We start from the raw sequence: 24,610 nt of genomic DNA on the forward strand, positions 1-24,610 counted from the left end.
TATGCATAAACTACCTGTATTTCCTGGAGTATTTTTGGCCGTGTCTCTATAGTCAAAGTACAGTGTGTTGATTTTACCTATTCCCTTAGAATCCCCAGTGCTTCATATACTCCTAGAATAGTAGGTTCTCAATACTACCCAATAAGTATTCTTTCCACTTACAAACAGGGGATAAAATGTTGTCCACTTCTCATTAGTTATTTCTGCAGTGAACCTTAAAATGCTGAAAAGCGTTTCATTTTCCAACCTCTGATTATGTCAGTCAGTTTACTCATACTGCTGAGTTCATTTTTTGGTTGCAATGTAAATTCTCAAATACAGCCCGAAAGATGACAGCACGCTCAACGCGATACAAAGACAAATAGGACCCTCTTTAGCATTTTATTTTGGAACAAAATCGAACTAATGGAATAGTTATTCTACCCCATGCTACCCAGGATTTGTATAAATGAGTTAAAGCCCTAAGTGAGTATAAACTCAAAATGATTTATTTTTGTACTCTTGCTTAGCCAAGTATTACCATGAATAGTGATAATAGTGGGTAATCAACTGGAGACTGTCTTGCAGTAAGCATATCAAAGGGAGAAGTAACAGTAATGAACATATTTATTCTGAAAGTGCTCAGTATACAGAAAAATTATAAGAAGATTATATTTAAATTACACATTGTTAAACAATCTTTAGGACAAAATATTAGACTGTGATGAAAGAACTATTTATTGATATCTATGAGATCAGATCTGAGTGCTGGAATCCTTGATCTCTTTTTAACATAAAAAGAAACAAGTGTGAACACTGGAAGATAGTGATGAAAGGTATCAATCTGAGAATTTCATCTCTGGCAAAAACAAGCTTTGAGACCTTTGGAAAACTGTTTAGTATGTTTGGCCACGATTGTGTGCATCTCCAAAGGCCGTGTTAAGAACAGGTTTGTGTTTTTGTGTGTTTTGTGTTTTTTGTTTTTTTTTTTAACGTTTTACAACCTGCAAGTTCTTTGATTATTCTTGTGCTGGGACTTGCATGATAGATGAGGAGAAGTTCCTTGTGTGAGTTTCTTGAATTCAGTAATGCATCAACATGTATTTATTGAAGGCCTGCCCCGTCTCAGGAGCTGATCCCGGTCTTACTGAGACAGCGGACCTAACGAAACATAGAATCCAGTTGTGACACAGTGAAATAATGACCAGATGAGATGAAATCGTATGTCATGGGACTGTTAACCCAGAATCCTCTAGCTTCTTAAAGGATAATTGCCTGCCTTCCCACAAACAGTTTAAAATCCCCCCCCCACCTCCATTAGCGCATGTCTCCTCTCTTTACTCCTTAGAGAACCAAAATTTACATACAGCCTCTTTGCAAACAATATCTGTCACAAATTCCCTCTGACAGAAAGATTTCTAACCAGTTCAATTTACCAAACACTGCCTTCCACAGATGCTAACGTGTTTTCTAGAAAAAAATACTAAGTTAGACAGTGAGGATAACAAGACCATAGCAATTGCTTAAATTGGCTACCACAAAATTTGTTTTGAATCAGCTGTAAAAATAATGTCAAAGATGTTCATGTTATTCTCTTCTTTGTAGAAATACAAAAAATTACATAAATATAGTACACCTATTTGGACTCAGGGGAAGAAGGAAGGAAGGAAGGAAGGAAGGAAGGAAGGAAGGAAGGAAGGAAGGAAAGAAAGAACGAAAGAAAGAAAGAAAGAAAGAAAGAAAGAAAGAAAGAAAGAAAGAAAGAAAGAAAGAAATCTAAGAACCAGACATTAGAAAAAGATGTGCCCAGACACTCAAATAGTTTGAAGACAATAAAATACATGCTCTGTTTTTTCTTTGACTGTTTCTTCAGGGGTAAGAATTCTTTATCTATATATTACATACTTCCTAAAGTTCTCTAGTTTGCAACTATGATTCTCCATTGTAACTTAGGACAATTACGTAGTATTTAAAAAGTTCTAGACCAGCATCTGTGCCCAAGTCCAGACTATGCCATAAATATGATCTGTGACCTTGATTGAGCTCACTAATTTCACTCAGTTTCCAGTTTTTAGCTTCTTCATTTATGAAATAAGGGGATTAAACCAGGAGCTCAATTACTCTTTCTAGCTTTAAACTTTTACCATTCTATTTCAGTGGTTTTGAATTTTGTTTGAACCCAGAAGCACACAGATGTGAATTTTAGAATTAAACAAAAAACTGAAACAAAGCAACAACAAAAAAAACAGCAATGCGCATGCTCACACACACACACACACACACACACACACACACACACGTCTTATGATCATTTCATATCATCATAATCATAATCAGTTATTAAGAGAAAAAATTAAAAGATCTTCAACACCGTTAGTAGAAATGGATGTTACATTATATTTCTGAGACCACACACACAATCTGCGTGGCAAAGAAGCTTTATTATAATGATTCTCCCCAATAGGTACTTCATTTGAGAGTTTTGTTTTTTATTTTAATTTAATTTTTTTTTTCTGTCCACAGCTGTTTTAAATCATAGTGGTGACAACAGTTCCTTCTAAAGATTGTATATACATGAATAGTTTCCTCTTGTAGGGAGATTTTAAGTTCATTTCTAGACTGCTAACTTGAAAACATTAGAACCTATATGTATGATACTAAGTTGTTCCACTCAAGTGCAAAGTGATGGGTTTAATACCAGTGTTTGAGCAGCGTCTAATCTTTATGACTCTATCATTTTAAAATTTATCAGATCCTCTGGTTTGACAAGATTAGATCTAGTTTTCAAAGTCTTGGACCAAATTTCTGTGTGTCTTAGGAATAAATACCTGAGTAGTCTGTATTCCAAAGTCACAGGAGACTTTATTTAATAAATTATCTAATAATGGAATCTCTTCCTTGGTTCAGTTCTTCACTAGTGTTTTCCTTTTTTGGAAGGAGGCATGGGACAAATCTTACTGAGTCTCCTGGATACAAGGTCAACATTGGATAGACATGTTTTTAGTTACCTTGAGTAGAGTTGACACACATTAGTTTCGGTACACAACGTAGTGAGTCCGCTTCTCTGTATGATATGCTCTGCTTACACGTATAGCTCCCACCTGTCACCAAACAACACTATTACAATACCGTTGACTGTATTCCCTGTCCTGTACCTTTTATTCCATGAGTCATTCAGTCCACAACTAGTATCCTGTGTCTCCCACTTGCCTTCAGCCATTTTGCCCACCCCCCACCCCTCTTCCCTCTGGCAACCATCAGTTTGTTCTCTGTGTTTATAGGTCTGATTCTGCTTTTTGTTTGTTTTGAATACACATTTTTAAAAAGTTAATCTTATTTGGCTTTGTGTGTGTGTGTGTGTGTGTGTGTGTGTGGCATAAGTGAAAACATTGCCATATTGGTATCTGGAGAACAAGGATCTATTAATCACACATTTCTGCCTTGGGTGGATATTTTTTTTTCTTTAAGTGAATGTATCCTACATTGGCTTTTAGAAGCCACGTGTCTCTATTTTTTAGAATACTGGTTTCATCATGTATGATATTTTTGAAGCCTGACTACACTAAAAATAGGACGTTTTAAATGTTCTTCATTAGCGAATATTTGGGAGATCAGAATGCGATGATGCCCATCTAAAGGGATGTTTTCAGTTTGATTTCAGAATTGTAACAAGTGGTGAACCAATTAAAAAGACATTGCACCTCAAATATTATACTTTTGTGCACATTTTTCTAATTTGTTAAACTTATGTCATTTTTTTAAATGATGAAACTGCCTGTATGCCTTTGGCTTGTTATACTCTGTAAGTATAAACTGTAAAATAATTTCACTATTGGTTTCATGGTAATTTTGTTAATAACATCACTTCCTTTAAAATATTTAATCATGCTGGGATGCCTGGGTGGCTCAGTGAGTTAAGCATCCAGCTCCTAGTTTTGGCTCAGGTTATGATCTCATGGTTTGGGAGTTCAAGTCCCATGTCAGGCTCTGTGCTGACAGCTCAGAGCCTGGAGCCTGCTTCAGATTCTGTGTCCCCCCTCTCTCTCTGCCCCTCCCCTGCTTGCTCTCTCTCTCCTCTCTCTCTCTCTCTCAGTATAAATAAAAATAAACTTTAAAAAATATTTAATCATCCTAAATTCATAAAAAATAATTTTACAGTATCCTATAAAAGTTATTCATGCTATCTTTTCTTAATAAAAGAAACCTATAAACTTATGGGGTTTCATTCTTCCACTAGCCATTATTTTATTATTATTTTGATGTTTCTTGATTTTGATATTTCTTGATACTGATTGACTTGTCAAAATACTGTCTTTGCTTGACCGCTGGGCTTTGCCAAGTTTGGGTTTGCATTCTAATAGTTATATCAATATATAAAGACTTCACTCATTTTTTAGATTAAAGGGCTTATGTTGGATATGTGTTTCCTTCATCTACAAATAAGATGGCATTCTGGTATAGGTGGAGATTATGTAAATCCTTTGGCCAGACAGTTTGACTTTTTGTATAATGATATAATGTTTATGTGATAGATTTGAGAGAAATGGACCAGATAATCCAAAACTCACTCAGAGTGCAGCAGTCTGAGACATTCTCTATGTCCGCATTCATATGCTATCAAAATGGTACTGAAAGCCATTTTCAAGTATCTAAGTGGCCTGATAATTCACTTATTCAAAATACAGTCAATAATTATTTAATGAGTACCTACTCGATGCCAGACAGAATTCTAGGCAATGGGTAAAGAGTGGTCAAGAGACATAGTCCCTGCCATCAGGGAAAGCATAGTTCCATAAAGAAGCCTGGCAGGAAAGAAACCGACGCGTATTTAATTAGAACTTGCGATAGATCAAAAAGAGAGTGTCAGGTGGTGGTAAGTACTTCATATTGGAAGGTCAGAGGAGACCCCTGAAGGTAAGAACTGAGGAAAACAAAAGAACCTTTTCTGTGACGGCTAGGGAAAAATACGCGTTAGAAAAGAGGGAATGTGTGCGTAAAGGTGTAAAGGAAAGAGTTTGAGCCACTGGTGACTCAAAGGAGGGCAGGTGTCCCGAGAACATGGCGGGAGGAAGAGGAGCGGGAGATGGTGGCCACAGAGAAACAGGCAGAGGGGACTGTGCGGAGACGGACCAGTGCTCCAACGTTTCCCAGGTGAGACGAGAGTCCATCAGAGGCTTTCAAGAGTCGTGTGATATAATGCGGAAGTTCACTCTGGCCTTTCGCTGAGAATAATTTAAAGCAAGGCAAGAGTGGAAAAGGGCAGGCGGATGAGTAGAGAGGCATTGTGATCCAGGGAGAAGTGATGGTGGGTTGAACGAGTGAGTAGAAACACAGAAAGTGGATAAATTTCCGGCAAGCTTTTGAATGTTAATTCACCAAGCTTTGCTGATGTCTGCCGTAGAAGCAGTAGAAAGGAGGCTGTGAAGAATAACTTCGGGTTTTCTGAGATGAGCGACCACGTACCTGGTGGTGCCATTAGCTGAGACGAGATTGAACGGGAGAGTGAGAAGGTGGGGGAGTACCCTGACCTCCTTTGTGATGCCTCTTACACCTCCGAGGGGCTGCTGTCGAGGAGCTGGTCAGATACACAGGTCTGAAGCTTTCCGTGGAAGTCTGAATCAGCGATAGAAGCTTGGAGCCACCCTAGGCAGAACCCAGGACCGAGCCCTGAGGACGTCAACACTTAACAGGCAGCGCGGTTAAGGTGGGGACAGGAAACATTTGAGCAGATGGTCCAGGGCTAGTATGTTATCCAGGAACTAGACTCCTTAACATTTTCCTTTCTTGTCCTCATGTGTTCACAGACGCCTGTTCCAGGTCTCACCATCCTAGGGTCATTTTAGGAAGGAGATCAGGAGTAACCGAAAAGCAAGAATAATGCGTGCCCTTTCCCTTTTGGGGCTTAACCCAGACAGTGCATACATCGATCAAGCTTAGTCACAGACCCCCTAAATTAAAAGGAGCCTGGAAAATGGTATCTTTACCTGGATGGCTCTGTGTCAAGACACAAATTCTGTTGCTGTAAAAACAGGGGGTCAAAGATTTTGGAGAACAATGTGCGCTAGAGGTCGATGACCTCATTAAGAAGCCTGGTTCTTTACTTTTTTTTGTCTCCTGGAGACTGGGCTAGTCTCCCTTCAAAAGCACATGGCCACATGAAAGACAGAAGATGCCTGAACAAGATAACAGTTACCATAGGAAGCAAGAAAGAGGAAAGGGCTGTTGGCCAGACATCCACAACTTTCTGCTGTAATCCTCAACGTGGATGCAAGCTTTCTGCTCTGGCCAAACTCAACAATTCATTAATCTATGGCCACATTTTGTATTTACTCATGCTGGTACAAGCTTTGGCTCTCCCTGTGTGTAGAAAGTTTCTCCTCCTCCTCTCGGGCTCATCTGAATCCATGCTTTCTTCAGAGATTAACTTTTCCATAAATCTCAGTATACTCGTAGAATAGTGGTATATTATCTTAATTCGGTACCAATATTTTTAATATCAGACATAGATAGAGACCTGACTTGCCGATTACATTGTGATGAATAAATACAATTTCTTGAGGATGAAACTGCCTTTATTCTTTGTTTCCCCAGAGTTTGTTTTAGAGTGTCCTGACTCATTAAAAAGAGCTTACTGCTGTTTACCTAGGTTGAATACAAATGGACCTGGAAGGTGAAGGAACTAATGATCTTACTGGTCTCTCTTCGTGTGAGCCTGTGATCTCTTAAAAGACGTTTTATTCAGGGGCGCCTGGGTGGCGCAGTCGGTTAAGCGTCCGACTTCAGCCAGGTCACGATCTCGCGGTCCGTGAGTTCGAGCCCCGCGTCGGGCTCTGGGCTGATGGCTCAGAGCCTGGAGCCTGTTTCTGATTCTGTGTCTCCCTCTCTCGCTGCCCCTCCCCCGTTCACGCTCTGTCTCTCTCTGTCCCAAAAATAAATAAACGTTGGAAAAAAAAAAAAAAATTAAAAAAAAAAAAAAAAGACGTTTTATTCATAAATCATTGCGGAATACGTTGTAAAATTATAACTCAAAGTAAATTAACAAAGTAAAATAAAGTGGACTCAGGTTTATTACAATAGAAATGACTTTTAAGGTGCTTCTATAGTAAGGCTACAATTGATGCATATGGCTAGTCTAGAAATGTATAATTGTTGGAAAGATGCGGACCAAATATGCTTGATTATTCTTAATGGAAACTTTGGGCATGATGTAGGAGGCATAATAAATATCTCTACATTTAAATATTTCCATAAATAAATGCTTGTTGAAGTAGCACCATCAATATAACATTAGGTTTTCTGGTCGTACAGCTATAAAATTAAGTTATGTAGCAATGAAATACTAAATTAGTTGCTGGAATTATGATTACTTCTCTATATAATTTCAGTTTGAACAGGAAAAAATGTAAGGCAGTGATATATACTCCACAGAGAGTATGCCTTCAACTAAAATTGAAATCTAATTAGTGTGAAAATACAAGTACTAAAATATTGTTGAGATCAATATTAAAGGTAATGCAGAAGAAAACTCTGCCATGATTGTGGAAATAGCTCTGAGAGCCAGGAGTATAAAAAACAGCATTTCAGCAAGCAAACTTTCTAAATGAATTGCCTGTCTTGATGAACAGATATGAAATTCTGCACCAAGATGAAAGAAAAAAATAAAATTCAAGAGGTAATTTACACTGGGATGGCAATTTATAAATCGCTCTAAATATTTTCCAGTAGTTCACAAAATAACCTATACCCTGACCTGAAGTTTTCTTTTCTGAAGTCTAGAACAAGGCATATATAATGTCCCGGGATAAAATTTGTACTAATCTGAAAGCAAATGACATACTGCAGAACTGGCCCCTGTCCCATAACTAAGCAGGTCGGGGATCTCAGCTGACACAGAAGGAGAATACAGAACTTGATTTTCAGGTCAAATGAAACTGCCTTTATATTCAGTCATCACTTTCTAGGAGTAATATGGGGTCTAAACTCGGGTTCCAAAATGATTAAACCAACTACGTGAGATTAGGAGATGATTATGTTGTTACTCTGAGTGGACAAGTGGCCTGATATATCAAATTGGCCTCTCCCACTTGCTGTCTCTCCCCCACGCCCTCCCTCCTGGGGCTGCTGCTTCTCTCCTCCTCCAGATTCTTCCTTGAGCCCCTAGGGAGGAGGGACTAAATGCCCTCGAGTTTTTTAATTCACAGTGAGGTCCTCTGACTGCCTGCCTGAGCAGCCCTGGAAAGCAGGTTAGAAAGACAGGATCTCAGACTCCATCCCAGACTTAAGAAATCAGAATTTTCATTGTAACCAGATTTTCAAGTGACTCCTATATGCACGAACATTTGAGAACTTTTGTGTACCGTAGTTCAGGATGTTAGTAACAGCAAGCCGTTCTGAAAAACCCTCCACTGTTAATCATTATTTGGTATTGTGCGAACACATTTCAGAAAACCACTGTGTGGTTTTTATGTTGGGTTCTTAATAATAACTATTAAGCACCGTAGAAAAAGAAAACACTTTCGAAGTCCTTTGAAGACGACCATTGCATTCTGTGATGCTGTCAGATTGACATTCTTTTCGATTTGAAATAAACTTTCTTCTGCTGTCTCTGTTAAAGTAGTATCCACAGAAGGGAGCCGTGACAAACAAACCTGGAACCATATGCAGTTCCTTCTATCTGCGAATACCATTTTTTCTCAATGCTTTGCCATTAAAATCGAGTATAGAAATAAAAGAGATACTCGGGGTAAAATAAAACTACAACTGTCATCCATAACCCTAGACAGGATTGTTGCATCCATCCAAACAGCCACTTCGTCCGTAGTGATGGATTTTAGAGTAAGTGATCGTTGTACATTTCAAGTTTCAAAGGTTAGCTTTTGTTTGTTTTCCATATCGTGGTATAAGTCACTTTTATTTGAAAAAAAAATGCCTTCTGCTTCTGAAGCATTTTGGAAAGCATTGCTACGACTGGAGGGATGATTCAAGCTGGAAGAGTCTCGGGGACAGAGATAATTGGATGCATCACTTCCTCTGGAGCCCTTTGATCACAGCACATTGACACTCGCCAACTTGTCCCATGCAGGGTCCTGATACTGCCCCCAAGTAGCTGTCCCGTAACCACAGTGGAGCCACTGGGAGTCTCATTTGATGCAAATCAAAAATTCCAACCTAGGACAAGCCATGAAACAAAGTCTACATGTAACAGTTACCTCAAGCAAGAGTCTGGATGTAAGACTAAAATCATACATAACACCAATCCATAGTTCTCCCAGTAAAAGAGATGTTTCCTCCAAACTTACTTCTGCCCCTTGGTGTAACTTCACATTCAGCACCTTCATCCATTCCTTCGGTCAGTGCCCAGCAGGCATTTTCTGGGTAGATGAGGCACCTGGTCATGCTGAGTCATAAGATGAAAATCCCTAACTGCAGAATCTCACGGTTTACAAGAGACAAGATGTTCAAACAATTACTAACCAATGTGATAATGATGCATAGGACCTCTGCAAATTGTGGGAGCATGGGAGAAGAAATAAACAGGAAGTGGGAGACTACTTTAATTCATATTTTGTTTTGCTTGGTGACTGGCCCTAACATTTTTGTGTTAAATATAGTGGTAAAGTATTAGGGTTTGAAATTACATTTGAGTCAATTTGTTTGGAAATAAAACATCTCTCACCATCAAGAACTAAATGCCAGGGGCGCCTGGGTGGCTCAGTCGGTTAAGCATCTGACTCTGGATCTCCGCTCAGGTCACGATCTCACAGTTGGAGCCCTATGTAGGGCTCTGTGCTGATGGTGTGGAGCTCGCTTGGGGATTCTGTCTCTCCTTCTCTCTGCCCCTCCCTAGCGTGTGTGCTCTCTTTCTCCTCCTCTCCCTCTCTCTCTCAAAATAAATAAAACTTAATGGTTTTTCTTTAAAAAAAAAAAAAAAGAAAAGAAGAACTAAATGCCAGTAGCAGCAAAAGGATACTATCTGTTTAAAAAATGCAAATTATAAGGAACAGACATTACCAAATGAGATATTAAAACCCCGTTTAAATAAGAGACCACTTTTAAAGAAATCGTTAATACTGAATTTTGGGAGCATTCAGTCAGTCTCACTTGATGGTTATACACTTCGCGTGTGTGTTTACGTACATGGTAGTCTTTTTTATCATGGACAGGTGGCTTCTCTGCTTTGTGCGTTATTTAGAGCACATTGAGAGTCTGAGCTGGCTTTGCTTTGCAACTCAGTACACTTCTGCATCACTTCCTCCTGAATTAATGGATATAATGAGCTGATGTAAATTACTTTCACTATTAGACTGAGCTAATATTAACCCACAACTATTTAGAAAGTAAATATACCACACAAAGCCATATACACACTGAATTCCAAAATTAAGTACCAAGGATGTTTCTTTAGATTTTCATAATTTTTGAGTGTTTATCCCATTGATTTTTCTCATGACCTGGAGAATCAGGGCCTCTGCAGAGGCCCATGCCATGCCTCGGTGCCTGCGAGAGTACAGGAGGGCACGGTTCTCTGTCTGTGTCATCGCTTTCTCACTCTCTGCTGGGAAAATTTTCAGCATGTTATTATAAAAATGCAGTGAAATGCTTTAAACTTCATATTTATTTATATTCTACCCATAGCTACTCTAATGTCCATATTTCTATAGCATTTCCGATTCCTTTCGTATTCACTAAATTCTGCCTGGCGTCGTATTTTGTGTGAATCCTATTCCCCACCTCCACCTAGGTCATAAGGTCTTTGGAGAGGGACCCTCCTTAAAGCCTTGAAAACACCAAGCCCAAATTCGTATGAAATACAAGTGCCTTTTAAGGTAGACTGAATTTTCCACACCCACCCTTCCCCCATGATAATCCAGCATTTTTTGCTTCTGTTGTATTTTCCCCCAGCAATGCTCCTTCTCTCAGTTCTCTTATAATCTTGTCTGTTCATTGAGGCTCTACCTAAAAGCTTTATATTGTGCCCCAGATCTACATATGATCCCTCATGTGAAACTCCATCATGCATCATTTGCCCCTGCACTATGGCACTTTTCATTTCCATCTTACATTATAGTTTTCATATATACAATATATTTACTTTTATAGGCTGTGAGTTCTTGAAATCTTACTTGCCTTCTATTCCCATGTGCTATGCACATAGCAAGTGTTCAGTGAATGTGTGTTGCATCACTAAAGGTTTGCAAAGAGTTGTAGGGGACCACGTTCCTACATAAGAATGGGAGGTTCAATGCCAGATGGAATTATGCCTGCTGTGGGTTTAGGCATGACTGAGGGTAAATCAAGAATGGGGGGATGACGAATGCTGTCTCTGAGACCAGCCCTATCAAATTTCACAGCAGGAAGCTACCAGGGCATTATGACTCAGGGGTCCCGTGCAGTGTGGGTCCCTCTCAGTCCATTGCCTGTGATCCATTATGGTAGATTCTACTGTTTTAACCTGGGTAGACATTTCCGTTTTAGACAGTTTCTTATTAAAATCTTGAAATCTTTTGTGAATGGTAATACGGAGTAATGCCTTTGTTATCTGTGAGCATCTTAACCAGAATTACAAAGAATCAGGTTTTCGGGAAGTTGAAGAAAAGAATTGGTGGGAAGAATAAGGCAGTAGGACCAGGAGGAAGTAAAGAGTCTGCTATTGAAACAGGAGTGTTTCTGAACAGGTTTCAACCTCACTGTAGTGAGAATACAAGCAAGCTAGGAAATTATGCCCTCGACGTTGCAGTCCAAATATTTGTAGCTCCCCTATGCTGTCCCTCTACTTCCTGCCTGTTAGTTATCTAGTCTATACGTATTACCTCCACACCTTACATCTACTTATGAGGTAGGTAAAATTACTCCGTATTTCAAAAGAGAAATTGATATTAAGAAAGGTTAGGGGCGCCTGGGTGGCTCAGTCGGTTAAGACCTTCAGCTCAGGTCATGATCTTGTGGTCTGTGAGTTTGAGCCCTAGTCAGGTTCTGTGCTGACAGCTCAGAGCCTGGAGCCTGCTTTCGATTCTGTGTCTCCCCCTCTCTCTACGCCTACCCCACTTGTGCTCTCTCTCTCTCTCAAAAAAATAAATAAACATTAAAAGTAAAAGGTTAACTTACGTAGCCACAACTGGCTGTATCATAAATAGAAAACAAAGATTTCAACATGAAACCCACATTTTCCCCCGTATTATGCTTGATGTTTTGGATACGTAGCTTTGATTCACCAGCTGGACACAGGGGGAGAAGTACAGAAGAGTTAGCAATCTTTTCTGGCTGTTGCCATGGCATTTTTTCAAAAACTGAAACTGCTATGAAAAACTCAGTGTCACCCCTTTCTGACTTGGTATTGGCCTTGATATGGAAGAAGACCAGAAACAAGATGGCTACCCTATCTTTCACCAGGAGGAAACCCAGCTAGTGACTTTTGTTGTGTGCAAAGGCAAAATAAAATGAATCTGTGCTATGCAAATGAGCCTCTCCACTGTTTGTTAATTTCTACTGTTTACTCAAAAAATGGGAAACACCAGGCTTGTGATACATCATCTTTTGTGCGCCTGGCACCTTCCATCATGGATCATATTAATCTGCTTAAACTAACAAGGATTAATTGCCTGGGTAAGTCAACCTGGCATTGAAATGATATATTGCCCAGACGGCTTGGAATTTGGCCACTCATAAATCTCATTCGTGTGTTGGTTCATTTCTGTTTGTCTCTTTCTCTGACAGATGTGTGCCCAATCACTGCGAGCATGGCGGGAAGTGCTCGCAAACATGGCACAGCTTCCAGTGCGCTTGCGAGGAGACGGGGTATAGTGGAGCCACCTGCCACAACTGTGAGTGCCTCTCCCTCTCCCTCTGACCTTGTAATTGCACGCAGACCCCGGGTCTTCTGCATGCACCCACTGGTCAGCTGCTTCTAAGGAACCCAGATTGTGTTGTCACATCATGACAACAGTTCCGAGTTGTCAAGATACATTCTCTCTTGCCTAATGACTCCAAAAAGAAGGACCCACGCGTCCAGTGTTCCGTAAACATGGTTGGGAAGGGAAGGCTGATCTTGGGTTTGCCTCTGTGTGTCTAAGCCATGTCTGGATATTTTGGGAAATTGTGTTAGTGTAATGTATCTGACTGGATCCTCATTTATCAGTTCATCAGAGAGGCAGACACAGTATAATTTGAACCTTCGGTGTCTAGACAGGAGTCATCTCATGCCCCGTCACAACTATTTGGCCACATTTTTCAGATCAGAAAAATAAGTTAGAAAGTGGAATAAAGCCCATTAAGTTCTGTATCTAAAGCAAGAATCCAAGAAGGCAAGTTGTTTTTCTAGATATTAAAAGTAAAAAGCGGCACGTAAAATGACTAGTAAAACACAGATGTGCCTTGTGTTACATAATCGCTTTACGGTGAAAAGTTAAAGATTATATTTTTTTGTGATCCAAGAATATTTTTAAATGAATGTGAACTCTATATTTGCGATATTAATTTTCCAAAAATGCACGGCTATTTAAAAAGCCCTTTTGGGAACAGATTTGGCATACAACGTATAGTTGAAAGAAGTCCATTGTCTGCAGTGTGTGTGTGTGTGTGTGTGTGTGTGTGTGTGTGTGTGTGTATGCGTGCATAGGGAGAAAGGAAGCAGGGGAGAGAAAGAGATTCTGTCTTCTTCAGTCTCTTCCTAATATGCTGAAAAACTGAGAATCTAATATCTAAACCCTCTAATTACACAGACTTCTTTCATTTCACTTCATTTTTAGGAAAGAATGACACAAATATCATCAGAGAAGAGTTCTAGGGTTAATAAAATGCAGTACAGCTCTCTGAGCCTTTCATATCATTATCTGTAGCAAAAGTTAGAAATTGTGTTCAGAATAGAAGACTTCAACAGAGAAAAATGTAATTTATTGTCTTGCGCTTAAAATTGTGTTTAGAAAGTTGCTCAAAAACAAGAGACAAAAATGATCCTAGAAAAATTAACGTTAACAGTAAGATATACAAGAAAATAAAAACAGATAGTAGGGCACCTGGGTGGCTTAGTCGGTTAAGTGTCCAACTCTTGACTTTGGCTCAGGTCATGATTTCACAGTTCATAAGTTCAAGCCCCGCGTCGGGCTCTGCACTGACAGTGCGAAGTCTGCTTGGGATTCTCTCTCTCCCTCACTCTCTACCTCTCCCCTGTTCTTTCTCTCCCTCTGAAAATAAATAAATAAACTTAAAAAAAGATAGTAATTTGGTTATCATTAAAGTCTATATAGGTATATGGAAAAGTAATGAATAAAAAATGAAACTAATACTGAAAGTAGTTACAGTAAAGGAATTATATAACTAAAGTTGCCCCTTGCCAATCATGCCAAAATGTTAAGTTTCAGTCTGTGATATTCATTATATGATAAACAATGCTTGAGTTAGGTAACTTTGATACAACTGCGCACATTCACTCCACCAGCATAATTTATATGTTGTGACATATATACCACCATTAACTATAAGGGATCTTTTTCCTAAATATGAAAATTCTAACTAAAGACAAAGAACCAGAAATTGGTGGTGATGACAAGGGGTTCCTAACTCCAGTGACCATTTTGGTATTGAACTGGAAAGCAAGAGGCACCTGGGTGGCTCGGTCGGTTGAGCGTCCGACTTCGGCTCAGGTCATGATCTCACGGTTTGTGAGTTTGAGCCCTGCATCAGGCTCTGTGCTGACAGCTCAGAGCCTGGAGCCTGCTTCTGAGTCTGTGTCTCCTTTCTTTCTGAGTCTGTGTCCTCTTTCTTTGCCCCTCCCCCACTCATGCCTTGTCTCTCTCAAAAATAAATAAACATTTTAAAAAAAAGGAAATAATTATTTTTATAGCTGTTTCCTTCATTTAAAGACACAGCAAAGAAAAAGAGATTTTAAAAATATTTAATTTGTTTTAAATGTAAATATATGGTACAGGTCGGATAGTTGAGGTTTTCTTTGTTTGTTTGTTTTTAAAGAGTAATGACTCCAAGTATTAGAAATGTCCTGAGAGTATTTACATAAAAGAGGGAAATGATCTCCGCCCAGGTGCTCATTTCTACCTGTTCATTATTTCACTTTTGTATCTGTAAAAGTAGAGTCATTCTTTTAAACATAACCTGATCTCTGCTGGTCTTCTCTAAGTGAAACTGAAATCTTGAAAATCAAGTGTGCGCGTAGAGGTTAGAAGACCACCGTGCCTAATTACAGAAAGTGGTCACTGACACTATTTTGTGGTGAAAAATATTTATCTTGTACCTTATTGAAGGCTGTATGCTTCCAAATAAACTAAAAGGCTTGATTTATCTCTTAGTTACTCCCATGGATCCATTCAAAATCAGAAGGGTCTGGTCCAGCAAGAATAATGTAAAAATATATAGTATATGCCATTCAGTTTGATACAGAATGAACGACATTGCATCTGGCCTCAGTGATAGCACTCATAGCAAAAGCATTGAGGTCCAAAGAAACTGGCTTCCGATGCTGGCTAGCTAACTCCAAGATTACCATGCCTTGTGCCTTTGTTGTGAGTCATTTCTCTTCTCGTAGAAGTCACTTCACTTCTTCCTCTTGGCTAAATAGCTACCGAGGTCTCTTACAGTTCTAAAGCCAGTGAGCTGAGTCTTTCTGCTGCTTTTTCTGTGCTCCGTGGTTTTGAACTTTGTTATTGTTACAAAATAATTTAGCTTGTTATTGCCTGCAGAGGACCAAGGATCCCTTTTGAAAAAAAGGACTTATGGTAATTTATTACAGTACTACTTTTAAAGGGAAGAACAAAAACAGCTAACTAAAATCTAGAGCATAGTATAACTAAATATTTAGTAGAGCTTCAAACATTACAGCTGGGCTACTATTTCTACACATTTTCACCTCGGGTCTTGGGTTGCTCAGGGTGACATAACTATTTCTCAGAAGACCGGTGATCATCCAGGCCAGAGGCTGGAAGATCCAAGATGGAACCGGGAAGCCCTTCTATGATAGGTCACACTGCCTGAGTTTGAACCTGGCCCTATCTCTTACTTACTTGTAACCTTGGGCACTCAGACTCTTCGAGCTCCACTGTGAAATGGGTGCAGTGACCCTTGTAAAGCCATCCTAAGATTGAATGACGTGGTTTATGGAAGGCACTGAGAAGAGTTTCAGCAACATTAGTAATCAGCAAATTTTCACTAATTCATCCCTTTTAGGACAAACATCCTCTGATCTGAACTTCTGCATCAGTAACTGACCACATCCCATAACTGGTCACTTAAGTTCATACTCCTATTCATTGTCGTCATTCTCATGGCAGAGTGGGTTTCAAGTGAGTGATTTCCATAGTTTTCTCTTTTTTCCAGAAGAATTGAAGAAAATTAAAAGGGACCCGTATCTGTCTGTTGGTGTGTTTATATGTGGAGAATTTATTTTCAAATACATTTTGCGTGGGGCTCAGAGGCTTGTCATTTACAAACCACTGTCCTGAGGAGCCAGGATGCCACCCCTTGGATGAGGAAATGCCCCAGGGAAAGCCAAAGGTCAGATCAATCGCAGGAAAGGGCAACCCGGTTTTTGTTCTCCTGAATACCAAAGAGGTTAGTTTGTGACCAAATCATGCAAATACATTAACCTGTTGCTGTTTTATCTTCTTAAATTTTTTTTAATGTTTATTTATTTTTGAGACAGAGACAGAGCGTGAGCAGGGGAGGGGCAGAGACAGAGAGAGGGAGACACAGAATCCGAAACAGGCTCCAGGCTCTGAGCTGTCAGCACAGAGCCCGACGCGGGGCTCGAACCCATGAACTGTGAGATCATGACCTGAGCCAAAGTCAGGCGCCCAACCGACTGAGCCACCCAGGCACCCCTGTTTTATCTTCTTAAATTTTCTTATGCAGATACATATTCCGTTCTCAATGAATTTGTAACTCACTAGTAGCACATAGAAACTTAAAATTGCATCAAAGAGGTTAGAATGATCGTGTTGAATAGTTCATCTATTGTTTGTTATATTGACTTACCTTCACCCTCTCAAAAGTGTGTGTCTTTCTCATGAGGGAAGCTTCATGTTGGTAGTTAACAGTCTTTGTCTCTTCCTGGTGCTTTATAAACCCTTCCAACTGTTCTGCAAGCTTGCTTTCCAATGCTTCAAGTGCTCTTTAAGATCCAATAATCATCTCATGTTTTCCATATATGTTCCTTACACTTTGTAATTATGGTGCTCACCTACATAAATTAAATCCAAAAGGCAATCCCTTATCTCAGGGCTTGGTAGACAGATTTTTTCTCATGCTTCTGGAGCCTATCTTTGGCCTCAGTCCTTCTACATATGATATCAACCTCTTAATCGGAACTGCCCCCCAAATCCCCAGAATATTCTCGGTAATATGAAAGCTGTTGGCTATCTTCCTAAGCAAGAGGACATTGGACAGATATAAACAGTGTTTGGGGCTGAACATTTAGAAGAATTATTAAATACCAGATCTTCATTCTCAGAGAAAATCTTCTTGCAATTTTTGGTATGAAAAGAGAGATCTCACCTTGCGCAGATAAATAAACATTACTGTTTCTAGACGTAGTAAGAGGAGATAAATGGAATGACCTACACAGATACCTTCCAATTTAAAAATTATGTGATTTCTGAGTTCTGAGATCCTAAGAAGGAACAGGGTCTGATGTTGCCCCCCAAATGCGAAAGTAAAGTTTTTACTAGCCAAATAGCACACACCATGTTCTTTATAATCCAGGATACCCGTAAATGATTGAATTCAAAGCATAATTAAAAAAAGAAATTAATCTTACGTGCTTTAGTCACACTAACCTATGGGAAAAACACCTAGATTTATTGGCTATGGGAAATTTTGTGCCTCCATCTGTTTGGAACGACCACAGACTTAGGAATCAATGATGACACCTTGGAATTTGAACATTGCACCCCACCTCTCCCCCTCAAGAAGACATTCACTGAATATAATCATGTCCTTACAGAATTGGAATCCATCGGGGCACCTGGGTGGTTCAGTCGGTTGAGTGTCCAACTTCTGCTCAGGTGATGATCTCATTGTCTGTGAGTTCGAGCCCTGCGTCGGGCTCTGTGCTGACAGCTCAGAGCCTGGAGCCCGCTTCGGATTCTGTGTCTCCCTCTCTTTCTGCCCCTCTCTTGCCCATGCTTGCTCTCTATCTCTCTCTCTTAAAAATAAACATGAAAAAAAAATTTAAAAGAATTGGAATCCATCCCTCAGCTATAAATTTAACTGGCTTATACAGACCTATGTAGTATGGCTAAGTTTTTAACCTGATTTTCCACCATACTTTTCCTCACTTTCTCCCTTCTGGTCTCTTTGGCCTCCTTTCAGTTTTTCACGAATGCCCTGTATCCTCACACCGTTCCCTCTGCCCCACCACTGCTGCCACTACAGGACTTTTGCACATCTTCCCTCTCTGCTTTATCAGGTACATTCTACTCATCCTTCAAATCTCAGTTCAGTAGCCACCTCCTTAAGGAAGCTTTCTGTGACCCTGTAATTGGGCCAAACCCTCTTATTCTAAGATATATCTTAGCACAGTGATGATGGTGATTCAACATTTATTATTTGTGATTCTTTAATACCATCTGTCACTTCCAGAGGCCCATAATATCTCAGAGGAGACCGTGCCAGGCTCTGTTCACCATTTTATTCCCAGGGCCTGCCCCGCATATAGTATATGCTCAGTGAATGTGCCCTGAGTCAAAGAGCGAACGAATGGCAGAGAAGGTACAAAGCATCGATAGCTTTTTAAAGATCACTGTCCTTTATGCAAATTCATGAAGATAGCTAAAGTATGAAGAGAGACAAAAGCTAAAGGGACAAAGGAAAACAGGAGGGCAGGTAATACAAGAGGGGTTTGCGGAAGGCTGAGGGGGTAGTGATGGTAATAACAGTAGGAACAACCACTAGCAGTATAAAGTTATAAAAAATTATATGGAAGAAGTCAGTACATGAGCGTAGAAACCTGCACGTTTCAAATAATCATGAGGAAAACACTGCGATGTGCATGTGAAGGCATGTTCACCAAAGCGACTTGCCGGAATATGCAATTATACGCAAAGTAAGTTGCAACCAGAAAAATGATCTCTTATTTAAAATAAGGTGCAGTCACCTAATGTACTGGCTGGTGTCTGAGCTGCCGTGAAATAGATGCAGGTGCGTTGAAATATGGACAAGTGAGTCACAAACGTGTTTAAACCTGGGGTGAGATGGGAATAAGATGACCATGGTCCTTTTACTCATCAGGTAATATCACATGTCTATTCTTGCTACCAGAAAATTACAGAGAAGGAAAAGAACTCAGGATTTGAAATTCGATGCTGTGATGTCAAATCCTCAGGCTGTAGAGCCAGCCTTCCCTCTCCATTAGCAGCGTTTTCCCAGGTGGACGACAGCAATTCTCTCCCAAACCTGTGAGTCGTCTGTTTCCTCGACCCCCGTAGCATGTTAGTATGAATGTCACTTACACCCTTAAAGGGTGAAGCAAACTCTCAGGACACGCTGCTGGCCACTGATAGAGAAGCGTCAGCCTGAATCTCCTTCCACTTTCTTCCCCTCCCTCTCTGCTATCTTGGCTTTGGGTTTTGGACGGTCACTTACCCTGTCTGAACTCAAGTTTCCTCCGGGACATTCAGTGAAATATTGGCTCTTAAAATGCTTTGTAAACTTAGAAAATGCTTGGCATCATTTTGCAACTTTTATTGTACGTGCCACCACGTCTTTAGAAACAGCCAGCAAAAGTCTTGTCTGATTACGGGTAGCCTCAGGTTACGAGGCACTGACGTAGTTGATTCCCGAGGAAAAGATCTGAGGATGTCTCAATATTTAAGCCCATAATCACCGAAAAGCTAAAAGGCTTTATTAGCAACTATAATAGCTACGCAGGCTGATTTGCACGTGCAGGGTGAGTCTGCTCTTTCTGACCGCGACACACCAGATCGCACTTCTCTGCTATCAGGTGGACAATTAATTACCAGTCTCCAGCTTTACCTCCCTCTCATCCTTTTCATCCTGCACCATGACCTACTTCAGATGCTCCATGTGTCTCTGTCATTAAGGGATATGTCCTTGTCATTAAGGAGTGGCTCTAGGGCACAACCACAGGACTGTGGGACACATAGATCTATACTCCTGCCATTGCTTATTCGTTCTTTGTCCATTCACCGCCAGTGTGGTGAGAGTGGACTGCATTCTGCACACGGGAACGTGGAGTAGAGAAAGAAGAGGGGAGTATGTGGGACTCAGTCAGCTAAGCGTCCAACTCTTGATTTCAGCTCAGGTCATGATCTTCCAGTCATGAGTTCGGGCTCCCCTTCCAGCTCTGTTTTGATGGTACGGAGCCTGCTTGGGATTCTTTCTCTCTGCCCCTCCCCTGTGCTCTCTCGCTCTCTTTCTCTCTCAAAATAAATAAATAAACTTTCAAAAAACAAACAGAAAATAAAAGCCCTTGTGATCATAACTCATTTACACATCTTTGGCACATTGAGATTGTGAACTAAGGATAAATTATATCGCATGTTTACCTCTTATGGTCTAAGTTGCCACTTTTCATTTTACAAAATATGTATAGGTGTAATCATATGGAAAAATGACTTAATATCTTATCACAGATACTTTGTAGTCCTAAACAATTGTTTCACCTTTTCAGATTATATTGGCAGATTATCTCTCCATTTTTTTCTGGACTTTTTTCTTACCTGACGGATGGAGAGAGATAGGAGTGAGGAGGAAACTGCTCCAGCAAGGTGTGGGGTGGGGGGCGGTCTGGTTTTCACGGAACACACACAATTGAAATGACAGTGAGCCCTTGCTCAGTTGTGTGTATTCTCTAGATGAGAAGCTCACTTTCTCACCAAAGCCGAAGCATCTGGGGAGAGAGGGAAAGGAAACGAAGGAAGGGACCAGTGGTGTCCACTTCCTGAAATCACACTGACTTACAAAAAGAAGTCCCCTCTCTCAGATTTTCACCCGGCATCCGCAGATAAAGGAAGACGGAGAGAAACGGGAGAGAGCAACCTCTGTAGAAATGGTGGAAGGGGATTTTTAGAGGCCATTCTGCCTTTCAGCCACAACCAAATAAATTACATTGGATTAAAATAGTGCAGGTCATTTGGAGAAACACAGCCCAAGGACCTTTACATTTCTAAGGCAGCCCAAATTTCAAATTAATCCCTTCTTTTATGCCTTGCTTTGGAAAGATGGCTGAGATTAAACCTAGAAAGAAAGGATTTAATTTCAGTTTTACAAAGACTTTTTCAATAGTTTCAAAAATATATCATTCTCTTTGAATAAAAAGCCTCTGCAAAAAGTTGATCTGTGAATGCATATTAAAAAGCAGCCTGCCATAGAGACTGAGCTCTGATCCTATGAACTGCTCGGAGGCTATAAAATGCCAGTGCTAGGTCTCGAGGGAGTTGACATTATTCATTAAACTCTGTAGTTTGAATCCCAGGGACTGTCTCAGCCGAGGCTCAGAGTAAAGAGAAAAAGGAATGGAAAACACTCACCTCGACATCTTTGCCAGGTTCAGTTAAGGAAAGGGAGATAGAGGGGAAGCCTGATTATTGGCAGATAAAGAAGGAAACTTCACAGACTCTTGTATCTACTCAAAAAACAAGAAAGGAGAATTAAAGTTAAATATGGTATGTGCCTCTCCTTTGATCCTTTAAACATCTCCCAAACCAAACGATTTCTTGCTTTCATATTGACATTAGTCACTCCGCCCCTACTGTAAGACTTGAGCTTTACAGACTCGGAGTAGAGGATTACCTCTAATGTATAGGTGGTCCCGGTTCATTCAATAATATTATATGTCCATTTTGTAGGTAACACAGTATGCGGATTTCAGAAATACAGACAAGGGCCTGCTTCCTTATGAAGCAGACACACTGGTTAAAAAAGGAAGACAGACAGTCAGGAGTCATTAATACATTAATAGAAGGTAACATGCTTACGTGCCTACCTGGTGTAAGAGGCAGTATGTGTGATGAGTGGGCGAACAACGTGGTCCAAGGTGGTTGGGGAAGGGTTCTAGAACCAACTGAACCCTGGGGAAGCCCCTTGTTTGCTTGGTTGGGAATTAAGATTGGAACTGGTGGTGGGAAATGTAGGGGTGGGGACAGCAGAAGCAGAGTTTGAGTTTCTAAACCTCTGAGTTATATGCTGGCAGCAAGATCGTTAAATAGTCAGGAATTTTGTGAGCCGGTTTTTAAGGCTCGGGAGCTTGAACCAGCTACAGTAGGAGAATGCACCCCGTGGAAATTAACAAGCCCTACAAGTCCAGATTTTTATTTTTTGTAAAGCTGGATTACCAGAATACCACTGCCCTCATTCATCAGGCTACAGGTAATGCGTACATGTCTGGCACTGTTATAATCAACATCGATGATGCTCATGAGATGATAGCTACAGTTATAAATGTCACACTGTGAAGAGATTTGCCTCATCAAAGGAACAGCAGGATGTGGGGTTGAGTAGGTAGGCTGAGTTAGCCAGGGGACAGTGGCCCTTCGATACCTCACCACCGACGTATGACTTCAGATGCGATTCTTCATCACTCTTATTCTTTAGAAGAAAGAGTTGAGTTCGTCTCACTATATTAATCCGTAAGTGACATTAAAGTTGCCCCTAACAAGACTATGGGCTCATGATTATTTCGGAATGAAGGAGGACTTCTGAGGCCCCTGAACAATATTTAGAGAAGCATTTATGAAGAGCCATTGGATTAGGTGTTGTCCCTTCGGCAGTCAACATTTCTTTTACCGAAGGTGACAAGTGTTTTTTGTTATTCAGCTTGTCTCAGCTGTTTAGCTTATAGTATAACCTGAGGTAACAGCTTGTGGATGGATAAATAGCTCTTTTAGCATACAAAACTAATTTTAAGATGACTTTGTGATCATTAACCTAAATCTAAAGATTGAGAAGCCTTCTCCTGTCAGGATCGCCTCCCATCTGTGACCCAGCTGTGTCAAATTTCTATTCCTTAAATTCAGGACATTTGGTTTGGTTTGCTAAGCTGTCTATGAAAACAACTACCCAGTAATGAATCTAGTGATATTTTTTTTTCGCCATTCACATGAGAAAAATCTGAAGAATGAATGATTGGTTTCTGTTTTGTTTTTGTTTTTCCAACATCAATGTAAACAAAGAACTCTCTTCATTTCTTTCATTATCATGACTGCCTTCTGCTTTTCTTCCTCCTTCCCAAGGCCTCCTGGCAAAAGAATATATAGTTCAGATTGTTGGAATCTGGAATGAAAATGTTTATCTGTGCAAATAATTCCTTCTGTTACATCTGTTGTAGATGGCTAATGCCACTAAAAGCAAAAGTTTCCCATGGAAAGTGTAGCAGTTTCCAAGAAAGTGTTGCTCGTTCCCCTTTTTGGATGTTTTCATATGACTGCTTTCAAATTCTCGTATAATATTTTAAAATATTTTATCTTGGGGTGCCTGGGTGGCTCAGTTGGTTAAGCCTCTGTCTGACTTTGGCTCAGGTGATAATCTTATGGTTCGTGAGTTCAAGCCCCATGTTGGGCTCTGTGCTGACAGCTCAGAGCCTGGAGCCTGCTTCGGATTCTCTCTCTGTCTCTCTCTCTCTCACTCTCTCTCTCTTTCTGCCCCTCCCCTGCTCACTCTCTCTCTGTCTCTCAAAAAAATGAATGAACATTAAAAAAATAAAATATTTTATCTTAGCCAAGTGCAAGTGAAATACTGTAAATGGATTTGACTAAAAATGTAACTTTTATGTAAAGTAAGAAAACTGTCCAATGACTTGAGCTTCCTTGGTCTCATCATATAATTTTGTTTCAAAGCTACCGTGATGGCTCCCGTCTGCAAAATATGCCTTACCCCATTCTTGAAAGACCTTTCTTGCCATCGCAGATGCTAGCATCAAATGCCAGACAAACTTGGCACCTATAAAATCACTGTCATTACTCATTAGCAGGCATCAAAATGTCCTAATAATACTTTTCACCACTATCCAATCCTGCGGAGACATCAATTAAACATGTCTTGCTTGCCAAGTCACGTGATCAACTTTCACTGTGCTGGAGAAAGCCAAGTGAGGCCATCCAGTTAGATTGGATAAAGAAACACCTTGAAGAGTTTGGCTGGAGAAAAATTCTTTCCATCCATATTACTGCAATGGAATTCAGAACTCTAGAAAACCCTATGTGTTTTCTGTACCATATGGCTGTCTGTTACTGAGTTGCCCTTCTTAGGGAACATTCAGGTATTCAGTGGAAGGCATATTCCTACTTAGGAAATACATATTAAGACCTCTTTATGGTTTAAGTGACTTAGATACAGACTTTCTGAATAAATACAACCCAAATTTAATCAGGCCAGATTATTTCAAAAGTTCCTAACGTACCGGAAGCTGGGTGAATGGAACAAGCTTGGTTAACTCATTGTCCAAAAGGATTTTGTTTTCCTTTGTATAATTCTTTAAATCAAGCTGGCTTGTGTTATGTGAGAGAGAAGAAAGTATCATGAACTTGTGCAGGGGAGACGAGATCAGTAATGCAGCGCTGGGAGAGAAGCGTGGGACGGCACGTGTATTAGATGCCCTTGGGAAGGCAGGTAGGAAAATCCAGGCGGCCCTACTTGCCCCTTATTAGTGGGAGCACCTACTATTCTCTGA

At 40.2% G+C, this 24,610-nt stretch overlaps 1 protein-coding gene across 1 annotated transcript in view; it reads left to right on the forward strand.

The window, feature by feature from the left end:
• Positions 1–24,610, forward strand: part of CNTNAP2 (contactin associated protein 2) — a 1,977,252-nt gene that overhangs the window by 1,188,523 nt on the left and 764,119 nt on the right. Inside the window, exon 11 of the mRNA XM_045496029.1 lies at positions 12,694–12,800. Within this exon, the coding sequence (XP_045351985.1) occupies positions 12,694–12,800 (107 nt within the window). The remainder of the gene's footprint in view (positions 1–12,693; positions 12,801–24,610) is intronic.

The sequence above is a fragment of the Leopardus geoffroyi genome, chromosome A2 (assembly GCF_018350155.1).
Source record: "Leopardus geoffroyi isolate Oge1 chromosome A2, O.geoffroyi_Oge1_pat1.0, whole genome shotgun sequence".
Taxonomy (NCBI): domain Eukaryota; kingdom Metazoa; phylum Chordata; class Mammalia; order Carnivora; family Felidae; genus Leopardus; species Leopardus geoffroyi.